The 26,906-nt window shown below is 41.4% G+C and overlaps 1 protein-coding gene across 1 annotated transcript in view; it reads right to left on the reverse strand.

The window, feature by feature from the left end:
- Nucleotides 1-25,869, reverse strand: part of LOC139646153 (citron Rho-interacting kinase) — a 38,561-nt gene extending 12,692 nt beyond the window's left edge. The window contains exons 1-22 of the mRNA XM_071522082.1: nt 25,702-25,869; nt 24,959-25,078; nt 18,205-18,375; nt 17,233-17,286; nt 16,807-16,860; nt 15,493-15,633; nt 13,404-13,529; nt 12,888-12,983; nt 12,476-12,592; nt 12,148-12,257; nt 11,610-11,784; nt 10,917-11,114; nt 10,745-10,798; nt 7,724-7,921; nt 4,792-4,985; nt 3,990-4,125; nt 3,798-3,902; nt 3,367-3,507; nt 2,902-3,024; nt 1,807-2,038; nt 501-665; nt 223-246 (exon numbers count right to left, since the gene is read on the reverse strand). Coding sequence (XP_071378183.1) covers nt 223-246; nt 501-665; nt 1,807-2,038; nt 2,902-3,024; nt 3,367-3,507; nt 3,798-3,902; nt 3,990-4,125; nt 4,792-4,985; nt 7,724-7,921; nt 10,745-10,798; nt 10,917-11,114; nt 11,610-11,784; nt 12,148-12,257; nt 12,476-12,592; nt 12,888-12,983; nt 13,404-13,529; nt 15,493-15,633; nt 16,807-16,860; nt 17,233-17,286; nt 18,205-18,375; nt 24,959-25,078; nt 25,702-25,869 — 2,902 coding nt within the window. The remainder of the gene's footprint in view (nt 1-222; nt 247-500; nt 666-1,806; nt 2,039-2,901; nt 3,025-3,366; nt 3,508-3,797; nt 3,903-3,989; nt 4,126-4,791; nt 4,986-7,723; nt 7,922-10,744; nt 10,799-10,916; nt 11,115-11,609; nt 11,785-12,147; nt 12,258-12,475; nt 12,593-12,887; nt 12,984-13,403; nt 13,530-15,492; nt 15,634-16,806; nt 16,861-17,232; nt 17,287-18,204; nt 18,376-24,958; nt 25,079-25,701) is intronic.
- Nucleotides 25,870-26,906: the final 1,037 nt, after the last annotated feature.

A 26,906-nucleotide genomic window follows, 5' to 3' on the forward strand; every position in this document is an offset into this window, starting at 1 on the left:
CAACCAAGATAAAATGCTTCAGATTTCTAAAGCTGTGCACTGAGAAAGAGGAAGTCGACTTGAACACACAAGTTTTCCCAGCCTCACCTGACCAGCCTGGTGGGATCTGACATTTGATAAGAGTGCAGAGCTTTTAAAATCTGGCCTTTCAAGGATATGGATGAGGCAGGAGAAGAGAGAGAACAGACCAAACTGTAGGCACCACAAGTTTGGACAACTTACTTTCAAAAGTGACCCTCCTTCTCTCTGAAAGGTGTGTGAGAGAAAAAGGATAATAAGAGCTCAACAACTGACCCATGTGTCGGTATGTCTGTGTGTGTCAGATTGCGTGATTGTGTGTGTGTGAGTGAGTGTGTATGTGTGTGTGTGCATGCCTATATGTGCTTGTGTGCAAGTAAGTGCCAGTATATGTAAAGCATGTGTTAAGTATGCCTGCATGTGTGTGTCTATGAGAGAGAGAAAGGAAGTTGCTCCACATCACACATCGTCCCTCCACTCACCCTCGGGTGTTGCAGCGTCCTTCCTGCGTCCAGAGTTGGCGGGTGCCAGGCTGCTCGGGCCCTGCTGGTGCTCAGGAGACTTCACCATGGCGGACATCATCATCTGCTGCCGCGCTGTGGCCGGGGTGGCTGGGTTAGCATGATCCAGAGCCTTGTACTGGACCGCTGGGGGTGGAGTGATTGATTCATTTATTTATTTATTTTATTTTGTATTTGATATATTACTTTGTCATGTTGATTTTAAACTATCATATGGTTTTATTTAAAGGAATACACCAAGTGTTTTGGAGTTTGGCTCGTTGCTCAACTTACCTGTTAAGTGATAAGAACAAAAACACCAAAATCATCAATTTTTCCCCGGTAGATCATTTGCTCCAGTACTCCATGCTAACACTTTAGTAGAAGTTCAACAGTGTTATTTTTGTATCATATTTTCTGTAAATTTTACCAATCATCTACACAAAACTAAGAGACAAATTGCTACAAGTTCTTATTTTCTCACTTTTGAGATAATGCTAGTCACCTATCACTCTACGTAGTGTATGCTAAAGTGTTAGCATGGAGCACTGGAGCAAATGATCTACCGGGGACACAAGGATGATTTCTATGTTCTCATCACTTATTGGCTAAAATAGGAACATTTTCCAAAAACATGCTGTATTCCCTCTTCTTCATGAAGTCTATAATTATAATCTGTAAAAAGTGTAACTTATACTGTTTGAATTGTGTCAAGTATTGTGTGATCTGTCAGTTTCTTCTATAAACTCTGTTTTGAAAAGTGCTTTACAAATAATATTATTATTAGTAGTATTAGTATTATTTGTTTCAGTGTCATGCACTCTAGATGTCCAGGCCACATGGGCTTACAAGACACATCCATACTGTACATCAGTGGTTTTCAATCCTGGTTATCGGGTCCCCAGTTATCTGTCCTGCTGGTTTTTATTCCTGCCATCTAATCAGGGACTGATTTACACCTGGGATGCAAGGTGAATTCAATTAACTGCAATTAAATACTTGGTAGGATAGAAAATCAGCAGTGCTCTGGGTCCAGGACAAGGATTGAAAATCACTGCTGTACATCACCCTGCAATATCTGGGTAGAGCAAACATACTCATAAACAAATTTAAACATATCTTGAATCTTTCAGCTCATCATATGAAGGCAATAGGACATAAAATTAATTTCAGTTTCAGTTTCTCCAAAGTCACATAACAGACAGATATGTGGATCTGTGGATGTGGACGCTTTTTGTCAGTAAGGGTTACAGCCGGTGTGGTGGACACTGTAGATGACTGGTCGCACCTTCCTCTCTCAGGGATCGCAGCTCCACTCTCATCTTCTGCATTGCGTCTTCCAGCTCCGAGCAGCGAGCTCGCTCCTTGTCCAGAGCCGACTTCATGTCGCTGTACTGCAGGGGCACCGGCTGGACGGCGGGGACGGGGGGAACCTGGCCCTGGCCCGGACCCTGACCCTGAGCCTGGGCCTGAGCAGCCATGGCAGCCAGGAGGTCCTCTCGACGACGACCAAACAGACCCTGAGGCACAATCCAGCACACACACAAGCACAAGCAAACACACACACACACACACACACAAAACATATACCATGAGGGGAAGGACTGTTGTAGAAAATTATTTTATCGCAAGGGATGAAGTCTGATAGCACTCAGGTATAGAGGAGTGAAGTGTCTCATTAAGCAGTTACCATCTCCTGTCATTTTAATCCAAAAGGATTACGTAAATACTGACTTCTTAAAATACATCCTCAAAAATGAAATGAACTGTCTAAGGGTGAATTTGTGCCTTTGCTAGCATCCAGAGGAACATTAAGTTATTCAGCCTACTGGAATCGATGTATCCACAGTAATGTGCCTCTGGATATATCGATATTAGGACAAGTGGAAAATCATGGCAGCTGTGGAGTGCCATGAAATAACGGCGCTGTAGACTTCCCTCTGTCAGTCAGAGGGCATGACCCTGACTACTTGAAGCATTCCTAGATTTTACTTTTGATAATTTGAATATTTTTTTCCACAGATTTTTATTTGTGGAATATGAAGACATGAAGACTTTGGTTGGTTTTAATATGATGTAAGTTGATAGTGGTTGAGCAATATGACTGTCAACTTGGTCATGTCACTCTACAGATGAAGGTTATTCTTCACAATCACAAATATCACAATACAAGGAATGACAATGGGAGGACAACTACATAAAATCAGTCTCACATGTATCGCAACTGAAAGCATTTTCTTTTCCGTAGTTTCCCAAACTTTTTGACCAATTCAAAACTTCTCAAATGAATTTCTTACACTTTTCCAGACAGTCCAGACCCTTGTAGGAACTCTGATCTGATAAGATATAGTTTGATCCAATTTGATCTCAAATCACATCTGACCTTCTTCTTCTTGGAGCCGCCATGGTCGACCCGGGCCTGGAGGAAGTCTATGAGCTTTGTCTGCTGGGTGATGGTCCCCTCCATCTTCACCTTCTCATGGGAGTACACAGCCTGCAGGTGGAGCTAAGTGAACATCACTACCGCCATGAATTTCTCTTCATGTAGGCTACTTTACTTATCACAGAGAGGATGACAGAGAGACAGGTAGAGAGAGAGAGAGAGGGAGAGAAAGAGGGAAAGAGAGTGCATACTGTAGGTGTTATGGAAAGAGTGTGGGTGGGGGGCGTGTACGTGTTTACGAGGGTGTTTTGTCTTTATTAAGGGACACAAGAGTGGGGGAGAAATGAGGGGGAGGATAACAGCAGGATTCACTCCCAGCCCAGCAGGGGTGGGAATCTCAGCAACTACACCATCTCTGGGCATGTGTGTGTGTGTGTGTGTATGTGTGTGTGTGTGTAGCAGTACCTGGATGTTCTCCAGCTGGTACTCCAAGTCGGTCCTCTCGGTCTTCAGCAGGTCAGTCTGGTCCAGAGCGTCCTGCAGCCCCTGGGTCAGACGGAAGATGTGGGTCTTCTGAGCATCCATCTGCTGCTGCAGCTTCCCTTGCTGTGGAGGAAAACAGTTGTTACATCATTGTCTGGCCGCTGCAACTTTGCCACTTGCACTCTGTACTATTGATTGCTTGTAATGTTGGCACCAGCTGAACGCCTAAAATGTAAATGTAATATAATGAGAACAAGCACGAAGCATTCCTAGGGATTTCATAAACACAAACACATAATTCAAGCCCGAGGTGCCCCATATTGTCTCGTACTTTCAGCACTTTTTGACATTTGTTATTGCGGTGAATTCACAAATACAAAATCACAATCAATATGGGAAAACACTAAATGCACCTCATCCAGCAACCTCTGCTTCAGATCCCTCTCGCTCTCCAGCTTCTGCTGCAGACTGCGGGCGTTCATTTCCAGCATGGCGTGCTTCTTCTCCAGGTCGTTCAACTGAGGACAGAAAGGAGGAAGAGTTTACTGTAAGATCCGCTCACCAGGAAATACTAAATACTTAGTGAGCGGTGTGGAAACGCTCACGGTGTCGGAGAGGCTCTCGGCTTTGAGTTTCTGGTCTTTGAGGGCCTGCTGCAGGGCCAGGATCTCCGCCTTGTGCTCCTTCACCGCCTGTTCCACAGCCTGGCGAGACTCAGAGCTGCGCTGGTCTGCACGAAGCCTAGAGGATGAGGGCACACAGCAAACCATTAATTAAACCATTTCATTAATCATTTTAACCGCTTTATTGTAACTGCAGTAATGGTCATAATGCAATGCAATTTTAGGTGTGCATTCCACTGTATGGTTTTTGTTTGTTTGTAAGTGCATACTGTATGCATTTGTTTGTGCTTGTAGATGACAATTAGATGAGAATGTCAATATTGCAATCATCTGCAATCATATTTAACATTTACTGTAATGATGTTTGTATCTCACCATCATGATGCCTTTCTCCCTTCAAATGTCTTTTAGTCATTTAGTGAGCAATTTCATATTTTTTCAGTGCACCTGTAATGGGAATGCTGTCTTTTTCATAACTAATGGATTACAGTTACCATTTTTTTAAATGCAAACCAGTAATCCACTTTCATGTAGGCCTGTATTCCCTAAACTTGTGTGCGTGTGTGTGTGTATGTTTAATTTATATTTTCATACTTATGAGGACCAAATGTCCTCACGAGGATAGTAATATGAGGGAAATCCTCCAAAGAGGGGACATGTTGCCAGTCCACCCCCGGATACTCTTACAACAATCTGTGATGTTCGATTCATTCCAGGAAGTTAGGGGTTAAGGAATGAATTAAAAGTATAGTAATACAAACGTGTGTGTGTGTGTGGTTGTCACCTGTTCTGTTTCTCTGTGTCCAGCAGTCTCTGGACCTCTCTGGTCCTCCTCTCAGCTTGGTTCTTCTCCTCCTCCAGCGCTGCTCTCCAGGCGTCCCACTGCCTCTCCTTCTCCAGCAGCTCGTCGTTCAGGGTCTCCAGCTCCAGAACCTGTTCCTCCAGCATGGTGCATGTGGTCTTCAGTGTCTCAATGTTCTGGTACAAAACAAGAGGATTTAGATGAGAAATAGCTTTGTCACACTAACTGTGCCAAGGACACACTTCAACTCCTCAGGTTGTCATTTGTTCTCAATAATAAGGACCAACTTTAATCAAGGAGAAAGGATTTTCACCTTAATCTCGCCTACTATCTTCTCAACAGGTGTAAAGATACGGTGGAAGGATGAACTTCTATTCATTCCCCATTTGGTTTGTTGTTATCCTCTGTATTCAGCTCAATGTAGTTTTTCTGGGCTGCGAAATAGCTCCTCCCCTATAGCTCCAGCTCATTTAACCCCTTATAAGTGTTCAGGCTAAATAAATATGGCCATTTGTAAATCTGAAAAGGCCTTGGTATTTCTCCCAAATAAGCAGGTAAGCAGGTCAACGCTATGTCATTATTTATGCACTTGTTCATGATGGCTAACACTATCGCAGCCTTCAAGTGCTGTTGAATGTAGTGATCAAAGTGGGAGAGTTGGAATTTTCTATAAGACTAGAGTTTCTGAGATGTGACATTTAGGGGGTGGACAGCATGTAAACATATCAATAACTGATGATAACAATAATGCAATTTATTACGATATGGTATTCTGTGGCATCCATTGTAAATAACTAGTATTGCTGGATGTTTCTGTTTTCACTCTTTGTTTAACTTTTAGTTGTCACACATTTTTATTTATGTGCCTGACATGGTTTTGATTTGTCCTCTTCATTGTGCCACTGCAGCACAAAGTATTACTGTGTCACTTGATTCCTAAAGTAAAACATCAGCCAAAAACAGACTTTTGTTATGGGGTCCCCTTTGTTATTATTTCTGATCAAAAGCACTTGAATGCAAGACAAGTCATATTTAAGACTTTTGACCTCGGAAGCAGGAGCTTACAAGGAGCACCTGAAGGCAGCATGAGCTACATCCCTGGAGTCAGACAATCTTACATAATATTCCTTTAAAAGGTTTCATGAGCCCAAGGGTCATGAAACTCATTCAACTTGTAAAAAAACATGTAAACTTTCAATTCAAGTATGATTAAAAAGAAACAACAAAAGTGCAATTATAAAAGGTCCTTCGACAACAACAGCGATACTCCTGTGGAGTTATTTACATGACATTTGGACACAGAAGGCTTTTCTTTGTTAGTCATGAGGCCTACACGAAGCTCTCTGTTTCATGTCTTACTACGCACTGCTTTAGACAAAGGACTGGGAGACAAATATAGCCTGTGCTGGTGCTGCGGCAACACCACGGCCCTCTAAAGTCCAACGCTTCCACAGCTGACACGACCTGGGAGTGATGGGGATGACACATCCCTCCCACACACCACCCCGTCCCTCGTCTATGACTTCCATCGCTGGTTACACAACCAGCAGGACGGAGAGCGCTACAGAACACCCACACACACATCCTCCCACAGGGGCAGTGCACACATCACACAGCCTCCTCGCTCTATCGCTCGCCACACAGCTTCATCCAGTACACAGTACATAACAACACTGGAATATTCCAAGGGCTTCTGCTGCCTGATTTACACTTAACACTGTCAGAGCTGGGAGGGCTGTCTGGGTCAGCTGTCATAGTTAATATGGAGATATGACATACTCTTTGTAAGTGAAAACCAGGTGTCTCAGTGGGTGTGGGTGGGAAGTGGGGTGTGGGAAGGAAATTGAGCAAGAGAATAGAGTAAAACAGATAATACGTTTGTACTACTTCTTGGGCCAGTTTGAGTTTTGAAGGCCTACATCGATTTTGTTATTGGAACTAACAATAGCTGATATTTTGTGCTGATAATAAATATCTTTTTTTGCCAAAAACTACAAGAATTCAGTGTTTGTCATGGTGGAAAAGCCTCTGGAACAGCATTTAGACCATGGAACACTAAAACTCTCCATTGAAACCAAGGATAATAATACTAATACTAATGCTATTGCTACTACTACTACTATTACTACTGCTGCTACCACTGCTACCACTACTACTAGTACTACTACTACTACTACTAGTACTATTACTACTGCTGCTACCACTTCTACCACAACTACTAGCACTACTAATAATACAAATAATATTTGTGCATACTGGAATCTGATCAAACAGTCAATTCAAAATCAATTCAGGTTAAGGACTTCCCATAGACAACCAGAGTAGCACTGATCAATTATCCAATTAATCAAACAAGCTGCATCATCACATTGGAGGTTGATGACATTAGCTGGTGGATAACCGATTTTTAATAAAAGGCCAATACTGACACACTCTATCAGCAAACCAATAGATGGGTCTAACCCTCCTTTTCTATGAATGTATGTTTGCTTTGGGAATGTAGGAAAGTGTCTATCATGCCACAAGCCTAAAGCTCACTGAATCAAGGCTGAGAATGTTTATGATGTATGATCAAAAGTTTACTGTGTAAACTTGATTAACTGAGGAACCTTGTCTTATGTGAGTATCTTTATGTGCCCCTCCAATGCCCATGAACACACACTTTTTTATGTATCAAAGGCTTTCTGATATTCATTAATTTGCAGTACACACTTCAGGGTCCCAGGGGAGTGAAGCCTGTTGGGTGGAACATTGGGTGGAGGCCAGGGAAACACCCTAGACAGGTCGCCAGACCATCACAGGTCTAACATACACAGAAACATACTCACATTCACATCAAAAGCCGTAATTATACAAAGTGGACTATCCCGGTAAAGCAAACTCAAAATAACACAAAAGGTGTTAAACCAGGCACCTGTTTCTGGTTGTTGAGGTGCATCTCGCGGTCGGCCACCTCCCGGCGCAGGCGGTCCACGTCCTGGCTGAGCTGCAGACGGTCCTCGGTCTCGTCGGTGGCCTCGTCCAACTGCTTGGACAGGTAGAAGTTCTGGCGGTTCAGCTCGGCGTTCTCCTGGGTCAGCGTGGTCAGCTGCTCCTCCAGGTCTGTGATCACCTGCAGGGAGTCATCAGGACACTCAGACTGCCAGGCAAAAATATAAGGAACACCCACTCTTTATACAAAAAATACAGACCAGGTGAAAGCGGTGATCCCTTACTGTCTAATGTTAAATCCACTTCAGTCATGAGGAGGATGTCGTTACAGGATAGGAGACAGACAGTGAACCAGTGGTAAAAAAAAAAGGTGGGTAAACTATGACCTCTAGTCAGTGATCATCATAAGGCAAACCACCAATATAAACAAAATTCAATTATATTTTCAGAAAAAAAGCATTAATTTATGCTACTTTTTGTCCTTAAAAGACCCCATCCTCATATAACTTATAATAAAATTAGTAAGTCATGAAGTAATTCAATTGTTTTGAAATGAGTAGGGCTGCAACTAACAATTATTTTCATTGTCGATTAATCTGTCCATTATTTTCTCAATTAATCGATTAGTTGTTTGGTCTATAAAATGTCAGAAAATGGTGAAAGATGTGGATCAGTGTTTCCCAAAGCCCAAGATGACGTCCTCAAATGTCTTGTTTTGTCCACAACCCAAAGATATTCAGTTTACTGTCATAGAGGAGTAAAGAAACCAGAAAATATTCACATTTAAGAAGCTGGAATCAGAGAATTTTGACTTATTTTTCTTAAAAAATTACTCAAACTGATTAATCGATTATCAAAATAGTTGGCGATTAATTTAATAGTTGACAACTAATCGATTAATCGTTGCAGCTCTAGAAATGAGCAATGAGTAATAAATTATGTTTTTGAGTAATGAGGCCAACACTGATCCTCATATAATTGACATCAGTTTGATACTACTTACTATGTTGTATACTATTTAAGTTAGCCTAAAAGATGTATGTCGGCCTGTATCTGCATAAATGCATAAATCTGCATGTTTTATGCATATACATACATATACATTCATATACAGTACACTGAGACTATACAATGTAAGTACAGTCCCAAGGTACTGTATAAGAATAGTATACTGCATGTTATTGTTCATGTGGAGTGGATCACAAAGCGAGAAAACAAATACTTGACCTGACACCCAACACAGTATAAAATCTGCTCCTGTTGCATCACATGGTGTGGATATCTAGGTTAGTGATATAATGCAGTTATCATTTTGTAATGATATGTAGGCTATTTGTATCACCCAGGCCGTGTCCAGAGCAAGGTGCAGGCTAATCAATTCATCAGCACCATTCCCTTCCCCTAATCAGCCAACACCACTGTGCACGCTGTATGGAAATGAGGGTTAGAGGCTGATGAAGCTGGCAGTTAAGAGCCCCTCATTTTCAGCTCTCATGGGAACCTGTGTACCAAGCAGAACTACAAGGCGGCGGAGGGAAAGAGGCAAAGCTTTTAAGTACGTAAATTAGCTGTCTCTTCTGCACTGAGCCAGTGCTTCTGCTCCCCTGAGGCGGGGGTCTGACAGCAGCAACTAAATACTTAAAGTAGGGGAGAGGAAGTCAACGGTGGAATGGATGCAGTGGTGATCTGGCAATCCTCCACGTCTCCTCAACTCGTTCCTCATCCCAATGTACAGAGCGTCACACGGACCGACAGTAAATCACGTCCGGAGCTTTGCATCCTCAACACTATTCAGTACAAACTGCACAACACTATTTGTGAACGCTGTGGGAGTACAGCGAATAAAAAGCCTGGTTAAATAGGCAGTAAGTCAGGCCCACTATGCACTTTACTTCAAATTAACATAATATTTACACTGAGAGAACGACATTTTGAGGAACACCTGCTCTTTCAATGGAACAGACTGAGTAGCAGGGTGTTGTGGCGGGTAAACCCACCTAAGCTCAGTTTACCCACGTTTTTATTTGCAAACAGAGTTTACCTGCCTTTTTATTCTTTAAATCTTATAACCTAAATTCACAGTATCCATCATTGTATCAAACTGATGTGAGTTACATGACAATATGGTCTTTTGAGGAAAAAAGATGCTTTTTAAGCCTTGAGACAAATTAGGCATGGATTGTGCAAAAAGGATGGATCTAAATATTAAAATAGTGTTCTGTACAGGCTGTGCAGTCTGTCTGAAGTTCGAAATAACCACTCTCTAGTGGTCCACCATAACCACGATGTCAAAATGACCTTTTTTCCTATTTCTTTCCTAGGGTTAAGCAAAGCGCATGACCACCTAATGTTAGCAAAGTGTATTCAGAGCTGATGTACACAGAACAAACAGGTCCACACATTAAAAATAGAGTGGCGTTAAAAGCTCTGCTTGTTGCTGAACTTTTGCTGTGTTTGCCTGAACAGCGGCCAGCTGAATCTATGGAGGATGCTTTCTGAACAGCTTGCGAGTGGGAGGATCTCAAAAGTAGGGCAATGGGATAAAGGGAGACCATTATGTATTAACCACTATGGTCGTGGTTTTCAAACTATATGATTTTGAAGGTGGTTAAATCCCCCAAAACATAATAACCTAATTTCCCCAAGGTTATTAGTCGCACACTTCACCAACAAAGAAATATGGAAATTGTAGCTGGAGGTATCAATTTTTCCACCACAAGGATCAAAAAGGAAGAAGAGCAGCATGAAAAGGAGAGGGTGTTGTTTTCAGAGTCACAGGGAGTCGTTTGAGGATTGATGAAAATAGAAAAGAAGCATTAATGTTTAAGTGAGGTTGGTCTAATTTATCCCGGGAAAACAAACGCATATGGATGGATGAACGATGTGGCCGGTATATCGTCAAGCTGGTTATATGTGATGATTCCACTGGGATTTGAATCAATGCCGAAGGAGCTGTCTATTCCTGGAAAGTGAGAAAGAGAAAAAAGAGAAGGGAGCGGCTTACCGCGCAGCTGTCTCTTAAGGCATCAAACTTGCGTTGGATCTCGTCTCTGTGGGCCTAACAGACAAGAGAAGACAGACAGAGGGACAGGTTTCACTGCTGTACGTTATATAACATCAAGCGCGATTAAAACATAGCGTAGCTCCAATACTACTCTACTTTATCTCTCTCTCACTCTGAGCACGGTGATCTCCTCCTCTGCCTCGGCGGTGGTCTCCTCCAGCTCGGTCTTGGCCTGCTGCAGCTGGCCCTCCAGGGCGTGGCGAGCCGCCTGCAGGCCGCTGATCTGAGACTCGCGCTCCTGCAGCGACAGGGTCAGCTCCGTCACCTGGCGCTTGATCTCCAGCTTCTGCTCCTCGTGCTCCAGCCCAATCTACACAGGCAGACAGAAAGGGGTCATCCAGGGTCAGGCAGGAGGGGGTGATTCACCCCAGGGAGCAGACAGAGATATGCTGGCACAACACAGCTCCACACAGGGACCAGAGGGCTTTACACCTGACACTTCACCCTGCCTGACCCGGCCTCTGTTGTGCTGCTGTTTCCTGCTAAATCTGATTTAAGTATAATATATCTGGGGGAGGGTTGACAGGGTTGTTTATCAATACCATAACTCAATGATTACTTTACCAGGTGCTGAGATTTCTGGCTTTCAAAACTCACTTTACTCTCTGTTTTGAAACAAAAACTCCCCACCCACTGGAGCCAATTCGTGTACCGTCTAGAATCCTGGCTTGAGTGCCCGACTTGTGGGGTTCAAGTGATTGTCCTGGTGGGAAATATTCAATATATCCAATAATTCTGTCAGCACATGAATCACCCTCTCAGACCTCCCTGCTTCCCCCTCCATCCCCCTACAGCATCTCCTCACCTCTCTGAGCCTGGTCTCCAGCTCCACCACACGGCTCTTGTTGCTTTGCTCCTGCTGGCTCATCTTCTCTAAATGCTCCTCCAGTTTGGCGTTCTGGGCCTCCAACTTGCCGGCCTGAGACTCCAGGTAGAACTTCTGCTGACGAAGCTCGGAGATCATCTCCTCCTGGGCTTTCCTGCCAAGCCCATACGGACATGCACAATAAGTTCAATAGGACACAATGCAAACTGGCATTTTGGCATTATCTGTGCATACACTCAGAATGTAAAACATCAGGGGCACCTTCCTAGTATTGAGTTGCACCTCATTTTGCATAATCCCTGTCTCAAATGGTATTAAAAAGTCCCTCTTTAACCTCTTGCCCTTCATCTCCATCTTGCCTTTGTGATTGAAGTGGATATAATAAGGGTAATCGATAACGGATCATAGCTTTCACCTGGATTCACCTCAGTGTATTTCATGGATGGGAAGGTGTTCCTAATACTTTGCACTCTCACTGTATAGTAGTAGCACTATATCATTGTGTATCGGTACTTACATGTTTTTTTGGGTGTAGATACTGCTGTTGGCTGCCAGTTTGTTGGCCTCAGACAGCTCAGCAATCCTCTGCTCCAGACTGTTCATCTTAGAGTCCATAGCATTGATGGTCTGGATGGGTAATTATGGACAATTTAACTTATTCTTCAATAAAATATTAAGTTCACCTCACAGGCTCCAATTTGTATCAAACTATTATGGCTCATTATTTTATGCTTTACAGTAACCTAGCCGCACATTATTCCAAACCAGAAATCTATGTCAGTGTGATGAATGTGAAAATAGGTCTGGAAGAGAAGAGTGTTCCTACCAAGCTGGCCAGCTCTTACCGCCTTCTGCTCGCTGATGATGCTGCACTTCTCCCGCACCTCCTCTTCATATTTGCTCTGACTGGACTCCAGCATCTCCTTATCAGCCATGTCCGCCTTCATCTGGGCCTCCAGCACCTGCTCAATGCCAGACAGCCCACAGAACCACAACCAGGATATCACTTCAACGGCCAGGGAGTGGTGTGAAAATTACATAGCTCGCACATCCACAGAACTCACCCACAGCAATTCTAGCTAAGAATGAAGGTTCAGGTTCAGCACACTGGCTGAAAGTGCATCAGGATATACCAAGCCGGCATATTTCTTTATTTACGTAGCACCTAAGATCTTTGTGTATGTATATGTGTGTGTGTATGTATATGTGTGTGTGTGTGTGTGTGTGTGTGTGCGCGTGTGTGTTCTGAAACTCGACCTTTATCTTATCTTCATAGAGCTGTTCCTTCTGCTCCAGATGCGTCTCCATGCGCTGGGCCGTGGCTTGGGTGTCTCGCAGATTCTCCTCCAGCTCCTACACAAAAAACAAGCATGAGGTGATTCACTCCAAATTGAGACATTCGTCATTTGAAAGACACAAATACATTTTATACATTTCTCTTACAAAATGAGTGGTAGCACAACATCAAAGCAAATAATGGTAGTAGGCAGAGGTGGAAAGTAACAAAGTACATTTACTCAAGTACTGTACTTAAGTACAATTTTGAGGTACTGGCACCTACTGGAGTGTTTCCATTTTGTAAGACTTTATACTTTTACTCCACTACATTTCAGTGGGAAATATTGTACTTTTTTACTCCACTTTTTACTCCTTTTGAAAAAAGGATGTGCAGCATAAAATTCTTCTACAGTGATGACAGTGGGTACAAACTGTGTTTATCACGCATCTCTCCTAATTATTTCAGCTCTACACAAGCGATAAAAGGCGGGATACCAATATCTTATCTGCCATCTGCTGGATCTGCTGGGCCTTGCTCTGGATGTCTTCCTTCAGTTTAGTCTCCCGGCGCTCCACAATCTCCAACCTTTTTAGCTGGTTCTCCAGAGTCTTCCTACCATCCTGCTCACATACACACAAGTAACACACAGGCACACACACACAAAGACAGACACACACAAGCAGGTGTGCACGTACACACAAACACACAAACACACACTGCTGTTAATTGTCTTACAGAATAGCTCCGTGAGTTTCACAGCCAAAAATTCAGGTCAAAAGATCCAGAGTGCCAAAGAGTGCATGTTGCCATGTTGGAGAACATTGCGTATTTCACAGGAACGCCAATTAGGCCTAAAATTACCACTTCAAGGAAGAACTGGTGATATAGCAGCTGAATTGGTTTGGCTTGTTAGTGATACACCTCTGCAATGTTTATGCCTCATTATTCAAGTTCCTTATAAATGGTTCTAAAGAGCCCATTTGCATTCATGTGTGCTGGTGTGAGAGGTCTTAGGAGCTGTTTGAATTTGACCACACACGCATTTTCTTCCCTCTGACTCTATTGTCTGAATTATGCTAATTAACAAATTTACATGTCTAGTGCCTGATGCCAAGTGCCATTTTAGAAGAACTCATAACAACATCAACTGAAATGCCAGAGACAAAATTAAAGTAGCATGATGCATGTATCACTGTTAGGACAAATTTGTAATAGCGAATCAAATCCATCAGCAAATTACCTAGCCAGGAAAAATTGTGAATTAGGTATACCCTGCATACCACACTAAAAGCTATTAATATATACAGTATATTGTATGTAGATTACATACAGTATATATACTGTATATATATATATATATAGCAGAACCAAAAACACGGAATAGTGGTCTGGAGGTGATTGAACTTGATTTGATTTGAACTAGTGAAATGTTCATATAACTAAAATCCAGTATTATGTATTATCCAAAAAGCCAACCAAAACCAATTTTCCAATAATCGAATAATGCAAGAAGTGATGCAATAAAAAACAAAGCATTGGGACAGAGTGACAGAAGTAAATTACATGCATAGAGAGTGGTGGAATAAAGAGTTGCCATTTTTTAAAAGCCACCTAAAAGAAAGGGATTTTTTGCCTTTTGCTAAATTTAGATACGGTTTAGGCATTCATGATGCACCCAAAACTTTATCTGGCCTGCAGTAAAACTGTGTACAAAAACAGTTTGTCAACATTATATCAGAAGCAGGCCATCACAGAGCCACGGGAATCACTGAACCGCTGGAGAACCAATTAACAAAATGTCAGTGGCAGACTGATTAGTGCAATAATACCAGTCAAAGTAACTGCTTTCTTTTTCGAGACATACGGTTTGTCTTCATAGAATCAAATTAATGGGGTATTTTGGAGATATCTGTGAAAACAAAAAAGCAATTGTAAAGCGATTGTACCAAACTACATACGTAGACTGTATATGCTGTCCGGAGTGAAATGGGTGCAAAGCTCTTGTGGTTCCAAAGAGCCTATTTGCTCTCATGTGTGATAATGCGGGATGTCTTTGGAGGCATTTGCAGGTAGCAAAACTTGTTTTGTTCAGCTTTACCCTGCTCTACGGACAAAAATACTAACAAAATGGGACAGTGAGGTAGCTCTACAGGCCAGGACATACAAAAATAACACAAAAACAAGCATCTTTGCTTTTCAAAATGCAATTATGATCCACTGAAGTGTGGTGCACATGGTAGCAGGTTTATAGAGGATGATATATCTTCATAATAACAGATGTCAAACACTCAGGGCACAAAAATATGCAACGTACTATCACAACAGAAAGTCTTCCTTGGGAGGTGCAAAAACAGCCTGTTTCCAAGAGTACATATGGGCTCTAATAATCTGCTTTGCAAATTTCTTCTTCTTCACATACTGTAGTGTCTTTACAGCGCAGTAAATTACATAAATACAGATAAAAACGAGAGGAAACAGGCACATCATAAATTTGAAGAAACAAGGCCAGAGCAACGTGTGTGTGTGTGTGTGTGTGTGTGTGTGTGTGTGTGTGTGTGTGTGTTCACGGAGGTGTGTATGTACTTCTGTCTCACGCAGGCGTCTACGCAGGCTGTCACTGGAGTCCTCCTTGGTCTGCAGCCTCTCCAGCTCTCGCTCCATTCGCTCTTTGGCCACTCTGATACTTTGAAGGAGATCTGTAGCCTCCGCACTGGCCTTTATCGCCTGGGAGTAAAGAGCAAAAACAAATCGATCAAACAATATTAACAGAATGATATGTTCTTTATTAAAGCACATTTGCATTCATGTGTGATGATGTGAGAAGTCTTAGGAGCTATTCTAGTGAACCTTAATAAGAAGGTTAATTTAAAGATCCCATATTGTGCAAAACTGTTTCTTCCTTTTCCCTTTCATATGTAAGCTTTTTGTCATTGTATACAATAGCCGAGAAAATGTGAAATCTGAACTCCTCCCGTTTTTCCATGGTTTAATTGTTTAAAAATCATGTCAAGCTGTCTTAGTGACATAACTCAGTATTGACAATCTGCATTTGACCACCCTAAGGTGAACCACTCCCACTCACTGAGTCTCATTTCCTAGCTTTTCTTGTCAGAGCCGAAAGCCCAATCCTCCAATGAAAATTAACGGTCACAGAAAACAGCCTGTTCTTTATAATGGAGACACTGAGACGCTGGAACACACTACAAAAGCTGGAGTTAGGTGGGTTTTTTGCTAATTGGCATACACTTCACAAGAGTAAAATGTGGTATCTTTAAACATAATGAAAGCTCTAAATTAACTTTTCAGAATTTTACAAAGTTGCATGTCTAGTGTCTGATACCATATGCCATTTTAGAAAAACTCATTACCACATCAACTGCAATAGTAGAGGCAAATAAGATGACACAGTGTACCGGTGAAAGTTTCTCAAGTAAAAAACTCCTACTGATTATTTCATGAACAGGTCTGAACATTGAGTGAAAAGTCGGCTCATCCAAAATGTGGGCCAGCCAGCCTTCAACATCGACACCACAAACTCCCATGTTCTTCTCAGAATGGATGGTAATTTTAAACATTAATCTCTAGGAAAAGACAATTGGGATGAAATCATCTTCTCTAATGAGGCAAAATTGTTTGATTGCTGATAATTAAGCAGTAACTCTTGTTTTAAAAGACAGCTTAATTGTTCTCAGGCCATAGACCAGCATCTGCTTGACTATACACTCATTCCACTAGTCATTAGCGGGGAAGAGAGAGAGAGCGAGAGAGAGAGAGGGGGGGGGGGGATTTTTTTCACTTTCGTGTGAGGAGAGTGCAGGAACGCTGTTACATCTCTTGTCTTTGGGAGTACATGCTCATATAAATTATCCATTAAGGTGCCCAACAAAAATATTCCACCTTGGCCAGCTTATCTTGAAGATCCTGAATCTTTGCCTGCTGCTCAGTATTGGTCTGAAAAAGAAAAAGACAGATTTTTGTAGACAGACTTTAAGCCTATCATCCTGTATTAAAGTCACTATAACTTGTTGGTGTCCTCATCCGTTAAACAAAAAGGTGATCTTTGCACTACCGTATGCGCCAGGTGCGTCGGAGGAGCAGGACAAAGTAAAATCAGTAGACTCCCGCACACTGTCTTCACTTAACAAGAATTTATTTAATGACACAACGTTTCGGTCAAGCGACCTTCATCAGGTATCTGTACCAGATACCTGAGTCTACTGAGTTTACGGTGTCCTCATCCAGAAATATATTTTGCTGTCCTCACCAATCACAGAAAGTTATTACTTATGTTATATGAGGATATAAATCAGCTCAGTAAACTACCTTTTCCAGCTTAGCCATGAGCTCCTCCGTGTCTGCTTTGCCTTGTTCTTTGGCCTGTGAAAATATGGAAACATCTGTGACCTCCCTCCCAAACATTATTACAGCAAGTAGATAGTCAGGTAGAAAGTCAGTCATGACAACAAGCGAGTTAAAGGGCCAGTGCAACAAGAATCACATCTCTCAATCTCATGGTGTTGTAAAAAATATTAGAACTGTTAGTGTAGTTTGAGAAACTCTCCTTCTGGTTGTCTTTAGATATCAGATCTACTTACATTACATGCAAATGAATATAATAATATACCCAGGCTTTAATGAATACTATGACTGGTCAACAATATACACAGTGAATGGGGTGCTGCCTAAATCACCATGCTTCCATTATGGATGCAGTGGATGACAAAATTAAAGGGAAGGATTATTGTCCTGATCACTTTGTCCTGCAAGCTTTGTCTGCAAATGGTATTAAAACACTTGGATTTGCTAGTCATTTGATGTTGCTTTTCATGGACCAAGAAGTAACAAATTCAGACTTAAGTAACACTAACGCGAGGTATCTTGGTTAGCTAATGTGTCTAGTTAGGTGTTGCTGCGCATGTTGCCAAGGCCATGCACCCTCAACCTACTGAGAATTGGCTGAGCGTCTATTGCAAAAAGATGCAATTGTAAGTTACATCAGTTGAGTAGGAATCCAATAAATGGGTGACCATTTATACTGTCACTTTACCTGGAAAATACTTCCTGGAGACTGGAGAAGAAATCAGTAATAATCTACCTCTAACCTGGTCTAGTTACCATCCTATCAAAATTGCATAGAGCAAGAGGCTCTGAAGCAGTTATAACAAATTAGATGAACCACTGAAACTGAAAAAATGACACCACTTGCTTTGAAAATCCATAGCAAGCTTCTCCTGGTGGAATTACATGTAACATCATTGCACTAGATCTTTAACAGCTTTAGTTAACAGTGTAGACCTTCTGCATCCTCTGCTGGTAGTCTGCAGCCTTCCTCTTCAGCTCCTCGCTGGTCTGCCGGGACTCCTTCAGCTCAGCCTCGTACAGGTCGCTACGGCGACGGGCGGCAGACAGGTCCTCCTCCAGTTGTCTGATGGCAACTCGCATCTCCTCCAGCTGGGCATGATACTCCTGTACAAAGACCCCATGGAAACCCATCATGAGAGAGGGCCAGAGGAAAGAGGAGAGGAGAGGAGAGTAGAGGAGGGGAGAGGAGGAGAGGAGAGGAGAGCTGCAATAGTGATAAACCCAACAGGAACAATAAGAAAAAGAAAGGAAATATGGTGAAAAAAGTAGCAAATTGAATTGTATAAAAGTTGTTATTTGGCAAATAATTAATATTTGGTGGATTGGTGGGTACAGGGACAGTCATCACAGTAGAATAGGTGTAGCCACACTGATGGTATAAAGAGTTACTGAACAGAGAGAAAAGGGAGGTGGAGGGAAAAAGCAGATCAGCCAGAGTCATTTAGCGCACTTGTCTGTTAATGAATAATTAGTCACAGCCTAACAGCCTTCATCTCCAGCTCCTCGTCAGGTTACAGGGCACGCTGCCTGTCAGTCAGGCTAATAAAAAGTAGCATCCTCCTGTGCCCAGGGAGAGTGACACTCATCTGACAATAGATCAAGACAGATGAGGTAGACAGCATCAGCAGTGGAAACAATACTGAAATACTTAAAGTACTGAAATACTTAATACTTACTTAGTAAAGTGGAACGACTGTTACCTGAGTTTACTCTACTTAAGGCACAGAAAGAGTATTGGGTATCAATCAATTAAAAGTAAAAGATCACATAAAAAGTACTCAAGAAGTTATTTACCAGAGGAGAGTTACTACAGGAGAATAGGAAAACAAATCCTCTCAACCTATCACAATGACATTTTATATGTTAAATATTAACATAAATACAAACATTATTTATTTTGTTATTAACATGAAATGTCAGAACAAGTTTTTCTCAGTGGATAAACCCAGAGTGTATTTCCTGTTTTATTCTGATGAATGACTAAATGGCTGGTAATTTACAGTGGGTTTTGTAAAAATTTGTAAAAAATAGTAAAGAAGTATTTAAAAATGCTATGTATACCGCGACAATCTCACATATATTGCTATTTGTTCATGTAAAATACCCTATAAAACAGAAATGACAAAATATGTAAAAAGCCTCTGTAAACCTGTACTTTTATTAAGAAGCATCTTGTCAAATTTGGGGGCAATATCTAGAAATTAAGTTGAAAAAAGAATTTGTTTTGCATACAGGAAATATGTAATTTTGAGAAAATTAAAGGTTTTTAGCTAGAGTTGTGCTTGGTGTACTTGACGCAGCTGGTATAAAAATGGACCAATTAACTGTTTTTGATGATTGTTTTGTATATATTATGAAGTTACATTAGTTATAAACAAAAAATATTATAAAATCTCAAACTGAGCAAACACAGTTAAAATTGCCATTTTCATCTGTGGTGCTTTGTCTTAAGATTTTGTGCATTTGCCAAAATCCTAACAAAGCCGGTATAAACAATGAGAAGTAAAGTCCAAACTACTGTATTTCAACATAAATCCAAGCTCGCATTTCACTAAAATATAAGGTGTACTCAAGAAAAAGCAGGACTACATTCTTAAATGATGGCAAGGTAGAAGTAAAAATGCAGACTTTTACCTTTAGGATCGGTACAAGCCTGTCACCACTACCTCCCTTACCCCCACTTTCAATTAAGAGAGCTCCTCCTGTTCTCATTGAATTTTACATTCCTGTAAGTATTCCATCAGCGAGGATTGGCTGGACCTCCTGGGAACCGCCTGTCACTTGCTCTCCATGACTCACCAATACCAAGCCAATACAAAGCAGGAAATGATTTTCAAATTCCTCTAATTCATCAGCAAAAGAATGACTCAGTCTAAGGAAATTAAAGACAAGGGAATGTAGCTTTCCGCATAATTTCCGAGAACTAAGAGCTTACGGAGCGCTTATTGCAGAAAAACACTTGTAAGTATTGTGTCCTTGGTTCATTCAGTTATCTATTGCAAGGCGATGCAATTGTAAGTACTTGCGTCAGTTGGGTAGGAATCCATCCAGTGGGGGCCATTTATACAGTCACTTTATATGGAAATTGCTTCCTGGAGACTGGAGAAGACCTTCAAATCAGTAATAATCTAGATCCAACGTGGGTACTCACTATCTTAGGCCAATAATACTGCTCCTTTACAAGTTTAATACTTGTAAAGGAGCAGGTGACTGTGGAAGACCTTCAAATCACTAATCATCTATCTCTCCTGTATTCTGTCTCCAACTTGGGGCTACTTACGATCTCTGTTCAACTCTCACTCAAAAGAAGTGATGAAGAAGCTTCATCACCAGACAATCCAAGGAAAAAGACACACTGGACACACTGTTTGACTGACAAATGATCCACAGCAATGACCGCTTAGCATAGTAACAAAGATGTTACCAAAATCAAAAAAGAAGAATTTCAGGATTTCCACTTAATAGGAAGAATCCATCCTAAAAAACGTAAACATTAATAGTAATAATGACAATAGTATACAGTGCTGCAAGCACATGTGCACGCGAACACACGCACGCATGCACGCACGCGCACACACACACACACACACACACACACACACACACACACGCACACACACACACACACATACTCTTCCCTATTGCCCTGACCTGCTCACTCCTGCTGGGAGCTTCAAACGGGGAGGTGGAGCACAGGCTGAGTGACGGCTCTTAGGATAGAAGAAACTAATCCACCGTCCTAAGAAAAACACCATGGCTTTCTCCCTCTTTCCCCTGCCTCTTTCTTTCCCCAACCAAACAGATTAAGGCAATCCTTTCTTTCAGTCGTTTTTAGATGAAGACTTCGCCTGACATCTGAAAAGAACTTCAAAAGGTAAACTGTTTATGCCAGAGGAACGATGCCTTGACCCAGAAACAGGTAAGGTGGACAAGTAAACTTTGGCGTTAATGAGTATTGTGAAAGTTCTTCCATGGAGGCTGGGTATTCCTCATGCAGTAAATATCTGAAGACACTGATGCCCTCATATAAAACCTTTTAACTAGCAAGTTAAAAACACTGCTTTTTGTGTTATAACAAGCAAGATAAAAACTGTGCTGTGTTCTCGAATTATACTTTGTTCTTGCAATTTCAGTGAAACTGTCTTTGCAGATCTTTGGGTGTCCTGATGGTTTTGGCACAGATTGTTTTTCTTTGAAAATTAATCTATCTTCAATCTCTAATGTTTGTTGATCCAACACTGCATGGCTTCTGCATGAAGATGATAAACACAGCAGTCATATGACAGCGTGTGGGAGAGCGATGCTTTTCAAGATGTAACACTGGATTTAGCTGGCATAAATATCCTGCTGAGAGGCACCCATGGGGACACAGTCATATAATATAATGAAGTCTCTTATGACAGGATAAGATGACAATCTAGGAATACAGGAAATGACAGTCTTAATAAGTTTGAAGATATTAGCTACATTCATGTTGTTTTAATCCATGTGTCCGCAGTAGATCATTCCTTCTGGTGCTCAATGCTAACACTTTAGCATACACTATGTTGAATGACAGTGGGCCACTAGGATTATCCATTGAAGACTAGAAGAAGACTTTGGTTTCAATAATAAAAAGTTATTAGTGGTTTATATTTTCTGATCTTTTGGTCTCTAGATTCATAAATGTTAAAAATTAAATATTAAGTCAATTTAGCTAATGTAGAAGGTTTATTTTTGGAAATATTTCAGGTAAGCAACCACATATTCATCCGCTGGGCGGTGATGTTTAGCTGTACACAGTCTCTGATCGCCCACCACCTTCATTTCCTATCGAATCAAGGAAAGTAGTCCCTGATAGTTCACAAGAATATGTTATTTTTATATCACATTTGGTGAACATTTTACCAATCTCCTACACAAAACTGCCAGACTTGGCTGCATATCATTCAAGTTTACTTACCTTTTAGCTTTAGAGCTGCTACAAGTTCTCATTTTCTCATTTTTGAGATAATGCTAGTATATTACTATCACTCAACATAGTGTATGCTAAAGTGTTTGCATGGAGCACCGGAGTGAATGATCGGATGATTTTGGTGTCTATGTTCTCATCACTTAAAGGGTAAGCCAATCTCCCAAAAACTCTGTGTTTTTTAAGGGTCTTGTTCAAGACCACCTCAATGGTAGCTGTTGAGGAAAGGGAGAGGGTAATACATTCACTTTCCCCACTCAGTGTTTCCCGGGCGGTCCAGGGATTTGAACCAGCAAACCTGCTCCTCTAACCTTTAGGTTACTCCCGCCCTCTAACAGGCATCACTGGTTACAGGCGGTATGTCATGGGTTTGTCACAAATCCTCTGTTTCCCAAGCTGTATGATCTAAGGCCCCGGCACCTCATCACGACAGCCTGCCCACTGCACCAGCGCTCTCTTCACTCGTAGGTATATGGCTCTCATCACCATGGCAACCATCGCACAATGTATTCAGTGCCTGGTAACCAGCGCCAGTGTAGGCTGAGAGAAACAGGTTGATTTTCTATTACCTTTTTTAAGAAAAATGGTGCATGATGCCAGGGAGAAGATTTGTCATGCCTTCTCTCTGTTGTCCTCTGCTGTCAATCTCAAACAGCCTAATTCCCAAAATTGGCAGTTCTTGGTCATGTGGTGCCTCCACAAATGCAGAAACATACACACAAACACACACATATGCCCTATACACACAATCTCATCACACAGACAATTTGAGTAATGAAGGGCTGTGTGTAAATCTCCCCTGTCTCTTTGTCTATTGAAAGTGTCCGTCATTCCAGAGAGAACCAAACTGTTGACCCAGCAGAGACACAGCATGAGCTGCAGCACTAAAGGTTTTCTTATCCACACTCATCTGAAGGGCATGTGACTGCACATTGAAACTAAACATGGCGCTGCTTTCACTCATAACTTAAGTTGGTGCTTTACTTTTTCTAGCTTGAATTGAAAGTTTACATGGCCGTTTATGTGTTGAGTGAATTTTGAAAACCCTTGGAACCTTGAAACCTGTTAGAACCTACTTTTTACAGGTATGTGGTTTTCATCAGTGATTGTCTTCTATGAGATCAAATAAAAAAGCCTTGCAGCTGATCAAAAGCCTTTTACAAGTGAATACTGTCTGTAAGTGAATTGCATACATCTTTATTGGAAAAAGAAAATGAAAAGAAAATGAAGAAAATGAAAAGAAAAGAAATGCACCATGATGCATATCTGAGCCAACTGTAGGTGTTGAATGGTATACTGATTGCACCCCTACAGTGAGTGGTAGGGTTCCCACATCATGTGCCTGTGTAATTAACGCTGAGAGGGGCTCCTTCTCTCCTCACACCTCACACTGCTACAGCCTCGGTGGTTTGACCTGCTCCATCTGATCTCCGATGTCAAAATGTCTTTTTCTAAAAGATTATTCTTTTGCCATTTCTGCTTTATTATGCACTGCATACAGCCATAACTGCAAATATCCATCTTAACAAGTAATTGAATCTAGTACAAGTTACCCTGTGCACAGCGGTGCTATTCTCCTGGGTGCCACCGGGGCAGGAGGAATCTCAGTCAAATAATTAGCTCTCCAGCGCACACCAGAATTACTTATTCAGTGCTTTAAAAAGAAGATACAGATTGCATATTATATAGAGTTTTCTCTTTATACAACAAGACAAAATATGTATCATAAATAGTAGAAAAAAAGATATGAAAATAATTTGTCTCTATCAGGTGCCTCTACTGATACCTGTCCTTAGGGGAACTTAAGTCCCCTAAGGACAAATTACTTAGTACTATTTATGATATGTAGTCTACTCTGTTATGATGTATTATGTATTTTGTGATTATGTAATATGTAATATTTTGGATCTCCTTACCTTGTGTGGTCTTATACATGATTGCCAATTAGTCTATAATTGAGTACTTTTTTGTATTGAAAAACTTGTGAATAATGAACTCATCATGTTACTGTTGATCACATGTTCTCTGTTAATCAGCAGGCTGACAATTTAGGTGCACACCTGGTGGCAATCAAACACAGAGCGAACCTGATCAAGCAATGCATGCAAAATGCATCATTCACTCCTTGGTTTTTATGGTCTACAATTATTATGCACCGATCAGTAAAGGTTTAAATCTAAGTAATTCTGGTGTGCGCTTGAGTACTTATTATTTCATTTAATCTAGTATTGAGTCTTAAAATCCTATTTTCTTAAAAAAAAGAGAAATATTCTGCCAATGGGGTGAGATCATTTCACTTGTTTCCAATGTAAATCAAAGAATCTCCTTGAACCAATGAAACTGATTTAAATTTTATTGATACTAGCACAGTGATCTTGTTTCAAGATACTCACACTTGTTGCTGGAAAATTCCTGAAACAACTGAAATTACATTGGACACAAGGGGGAATTATCTAACCCATTTGAGTTTTTCAGACAACAAAAAAAAATATTTTAGGATTTAATATGAGACTAAATGACTTGTTAAGATGGACTTGTCTGCAGTGTGAGAGAAGTGTGAGTATGACAGGAAAGCTCTGAGAAAGAAAGAGGTGATGACAGGCAGCAAAGGTCACTGGAAAGGTGGGAGGGAGAGGTGAGGATGACTGACAAAGGTCATGAGCCAGATTTGAACCCACAACATGAGGAGTACATGGCATGTACTTCAACCCACTGGTCTACCAAGACCCCCCCTACCTGCTCTTTGATCTCCTGAAGCTTGTTGCTCTGCTCCCGGATGTCGTGGAGCAGCTGCAGCGCCTTGTCATCCTCCTGTGACACCTCCATGCGCGCCTGCTCCAAACTGCGCTTCAGACTCTGAAACCAAAACACATACATACTGTCAGCACAGATGACCAAAGACAATTTGGGAGCTGTGAAGCTCCGTACTCTACAGTCATTCATATTGTAATTAAAAAACAGTGCGAGCAATACACACAAACACGCACGCATACACACACGTGTTACAAATCAGATGTCGTCCACTGCCAATACAATGGAGGTGAGGTTGTGACTTTACTCAACAGTTTCAGCATAGTCAGTCTGTAAAACTTTCAATCAAACCTACTTCATCCTGCCTTAAAAAGTTGTTTACCCACCTAAAAGAATTGCATTAGTCTGGGTTTCAATGGAGAGTTTTGGTGTCCCTTGATAGTCTAAATGTTGTTTCAGAGGCTTTTTCTACCCAGACAAGAATAAAATACTGGCAGAAACGCTGAACTCATGCAACTATTTTTATTTATTTTTTGGCATGAAATTTAAAGATATTGAATACCAGCACAAACTATCAACTGAAATCCAAAAATATCAGTATCAGCCTTCAAAAACCCACTGCAGTCAAACCCTAATGCGCACACATACACACACACACACACACACACACACACACACACACACACACACACTCTCTGAACAAGTAAAACAGTCCGTGTAAGGGCCACTTTAGTAGCTACAAGGCCACTCACACTGCATTCGGTGATGTAGGTTGCCAGGTCTTGTTCCAGGATGGTCCTCTGGGTCTCCGAGGCCTTCAGCTCTACATCCTTCTGCTGCAGCACTGTCTCCAGGTCAGACATCTTCCTCTGGACGAGTGAGATCTCCTGTTCCATCTGGAAATGAGACATCGAACAGCAACATGAGCCTGCCTTTTCTCTGACAGCTTCATTTTAACATTTCATGAATCTCTGGAGCTAACAATAATAATAATAATAGGTCAAGTAAAAGCAAGCCTAAAAAAAGTGAAGGAAATGTAAATGAATGAGTTAGTACAGCATTTCTATTGGCTTTTTTAGGGACTACACACTCTACTACTAAAGATTTAATTTAACACCAAAACTTGGAAATTCTTTAGCTCCTCAGCCTGAGCTTATCATCTCAGTGTGTGTGTGTGTGTGTGTGTGTGTGTGTGTGCGTGTGTGTGTGTATGTGCGTGCGCACGCGCGCGTGTGTGTGAGTATGTTTGTGTGTGCTTGTTTGGTTGCATGGTTGCGCGTGTGTGATTGGACCAGTAGTGATGGATGGATGCAATTAGATACGCCATTACAGGGCCTGAGGAGCAGTGGAAACCAGAGGGACAGCAGGGCTGCCAGCACTGTCACAGAAACACAGTCACAGATACACAGTGACAGCAGTAGGGCCACCACCGACACATAGTCACATAGTCACAATGCAGACACACGCTCACAACATGGCATCACAACAACATGGTGCCATAGCATGGGGCCATATAGGCGGCCATAAAGACTAGTGGCTCAACATTTACTAGCTTGTACTGTAGTCTAACCGTACAAATAATGACTCAACACTTCAAATGGATGTGTCATGTTCAACACATCTGAGTTTGGAACAACAATCTACTGTAGTGTTACTTTTCACTATAACGTGGGTTAATGATGTGGATGTAACAAATTAAATTTCCTCTTGTTATTATTATTGAGTAGGTTTTTGTGCACTTGTACATTTTTGAATTTTTGTGACTTTAGTTTCACTTAAGCGTCTTTGTCTTGTCTTTAAATCGTATCCATTACTGTGCACATTTTGTAGGCTCTCCATAAGCACTGCAACTGGCCAGTAATAAATTGCATGTGCGTCAAACTTGCACAAGCATGTGGAGGTAATGTTAAGGCTGCACTAGGCAATTTCACGT

This window comes from Centroberyx affinis, unplaced genomic scaffold (assembly GCF_046629955.1).
Source record: "Centroberyx affinis isolate AG114_WGS23_722 - 3 ecotype Tasmania unplaced genomic scaffold, CSIRO-AGI_Caff_v1 ptg000950l_1, whole genome shotgun sequence".
NCBI classification, from domain to species: Eukaryota; Metazoa; Chordata; class Actinopteri; order Beryciformes; family Berycidae; genus Centroberyx; species Centroberyx affinis.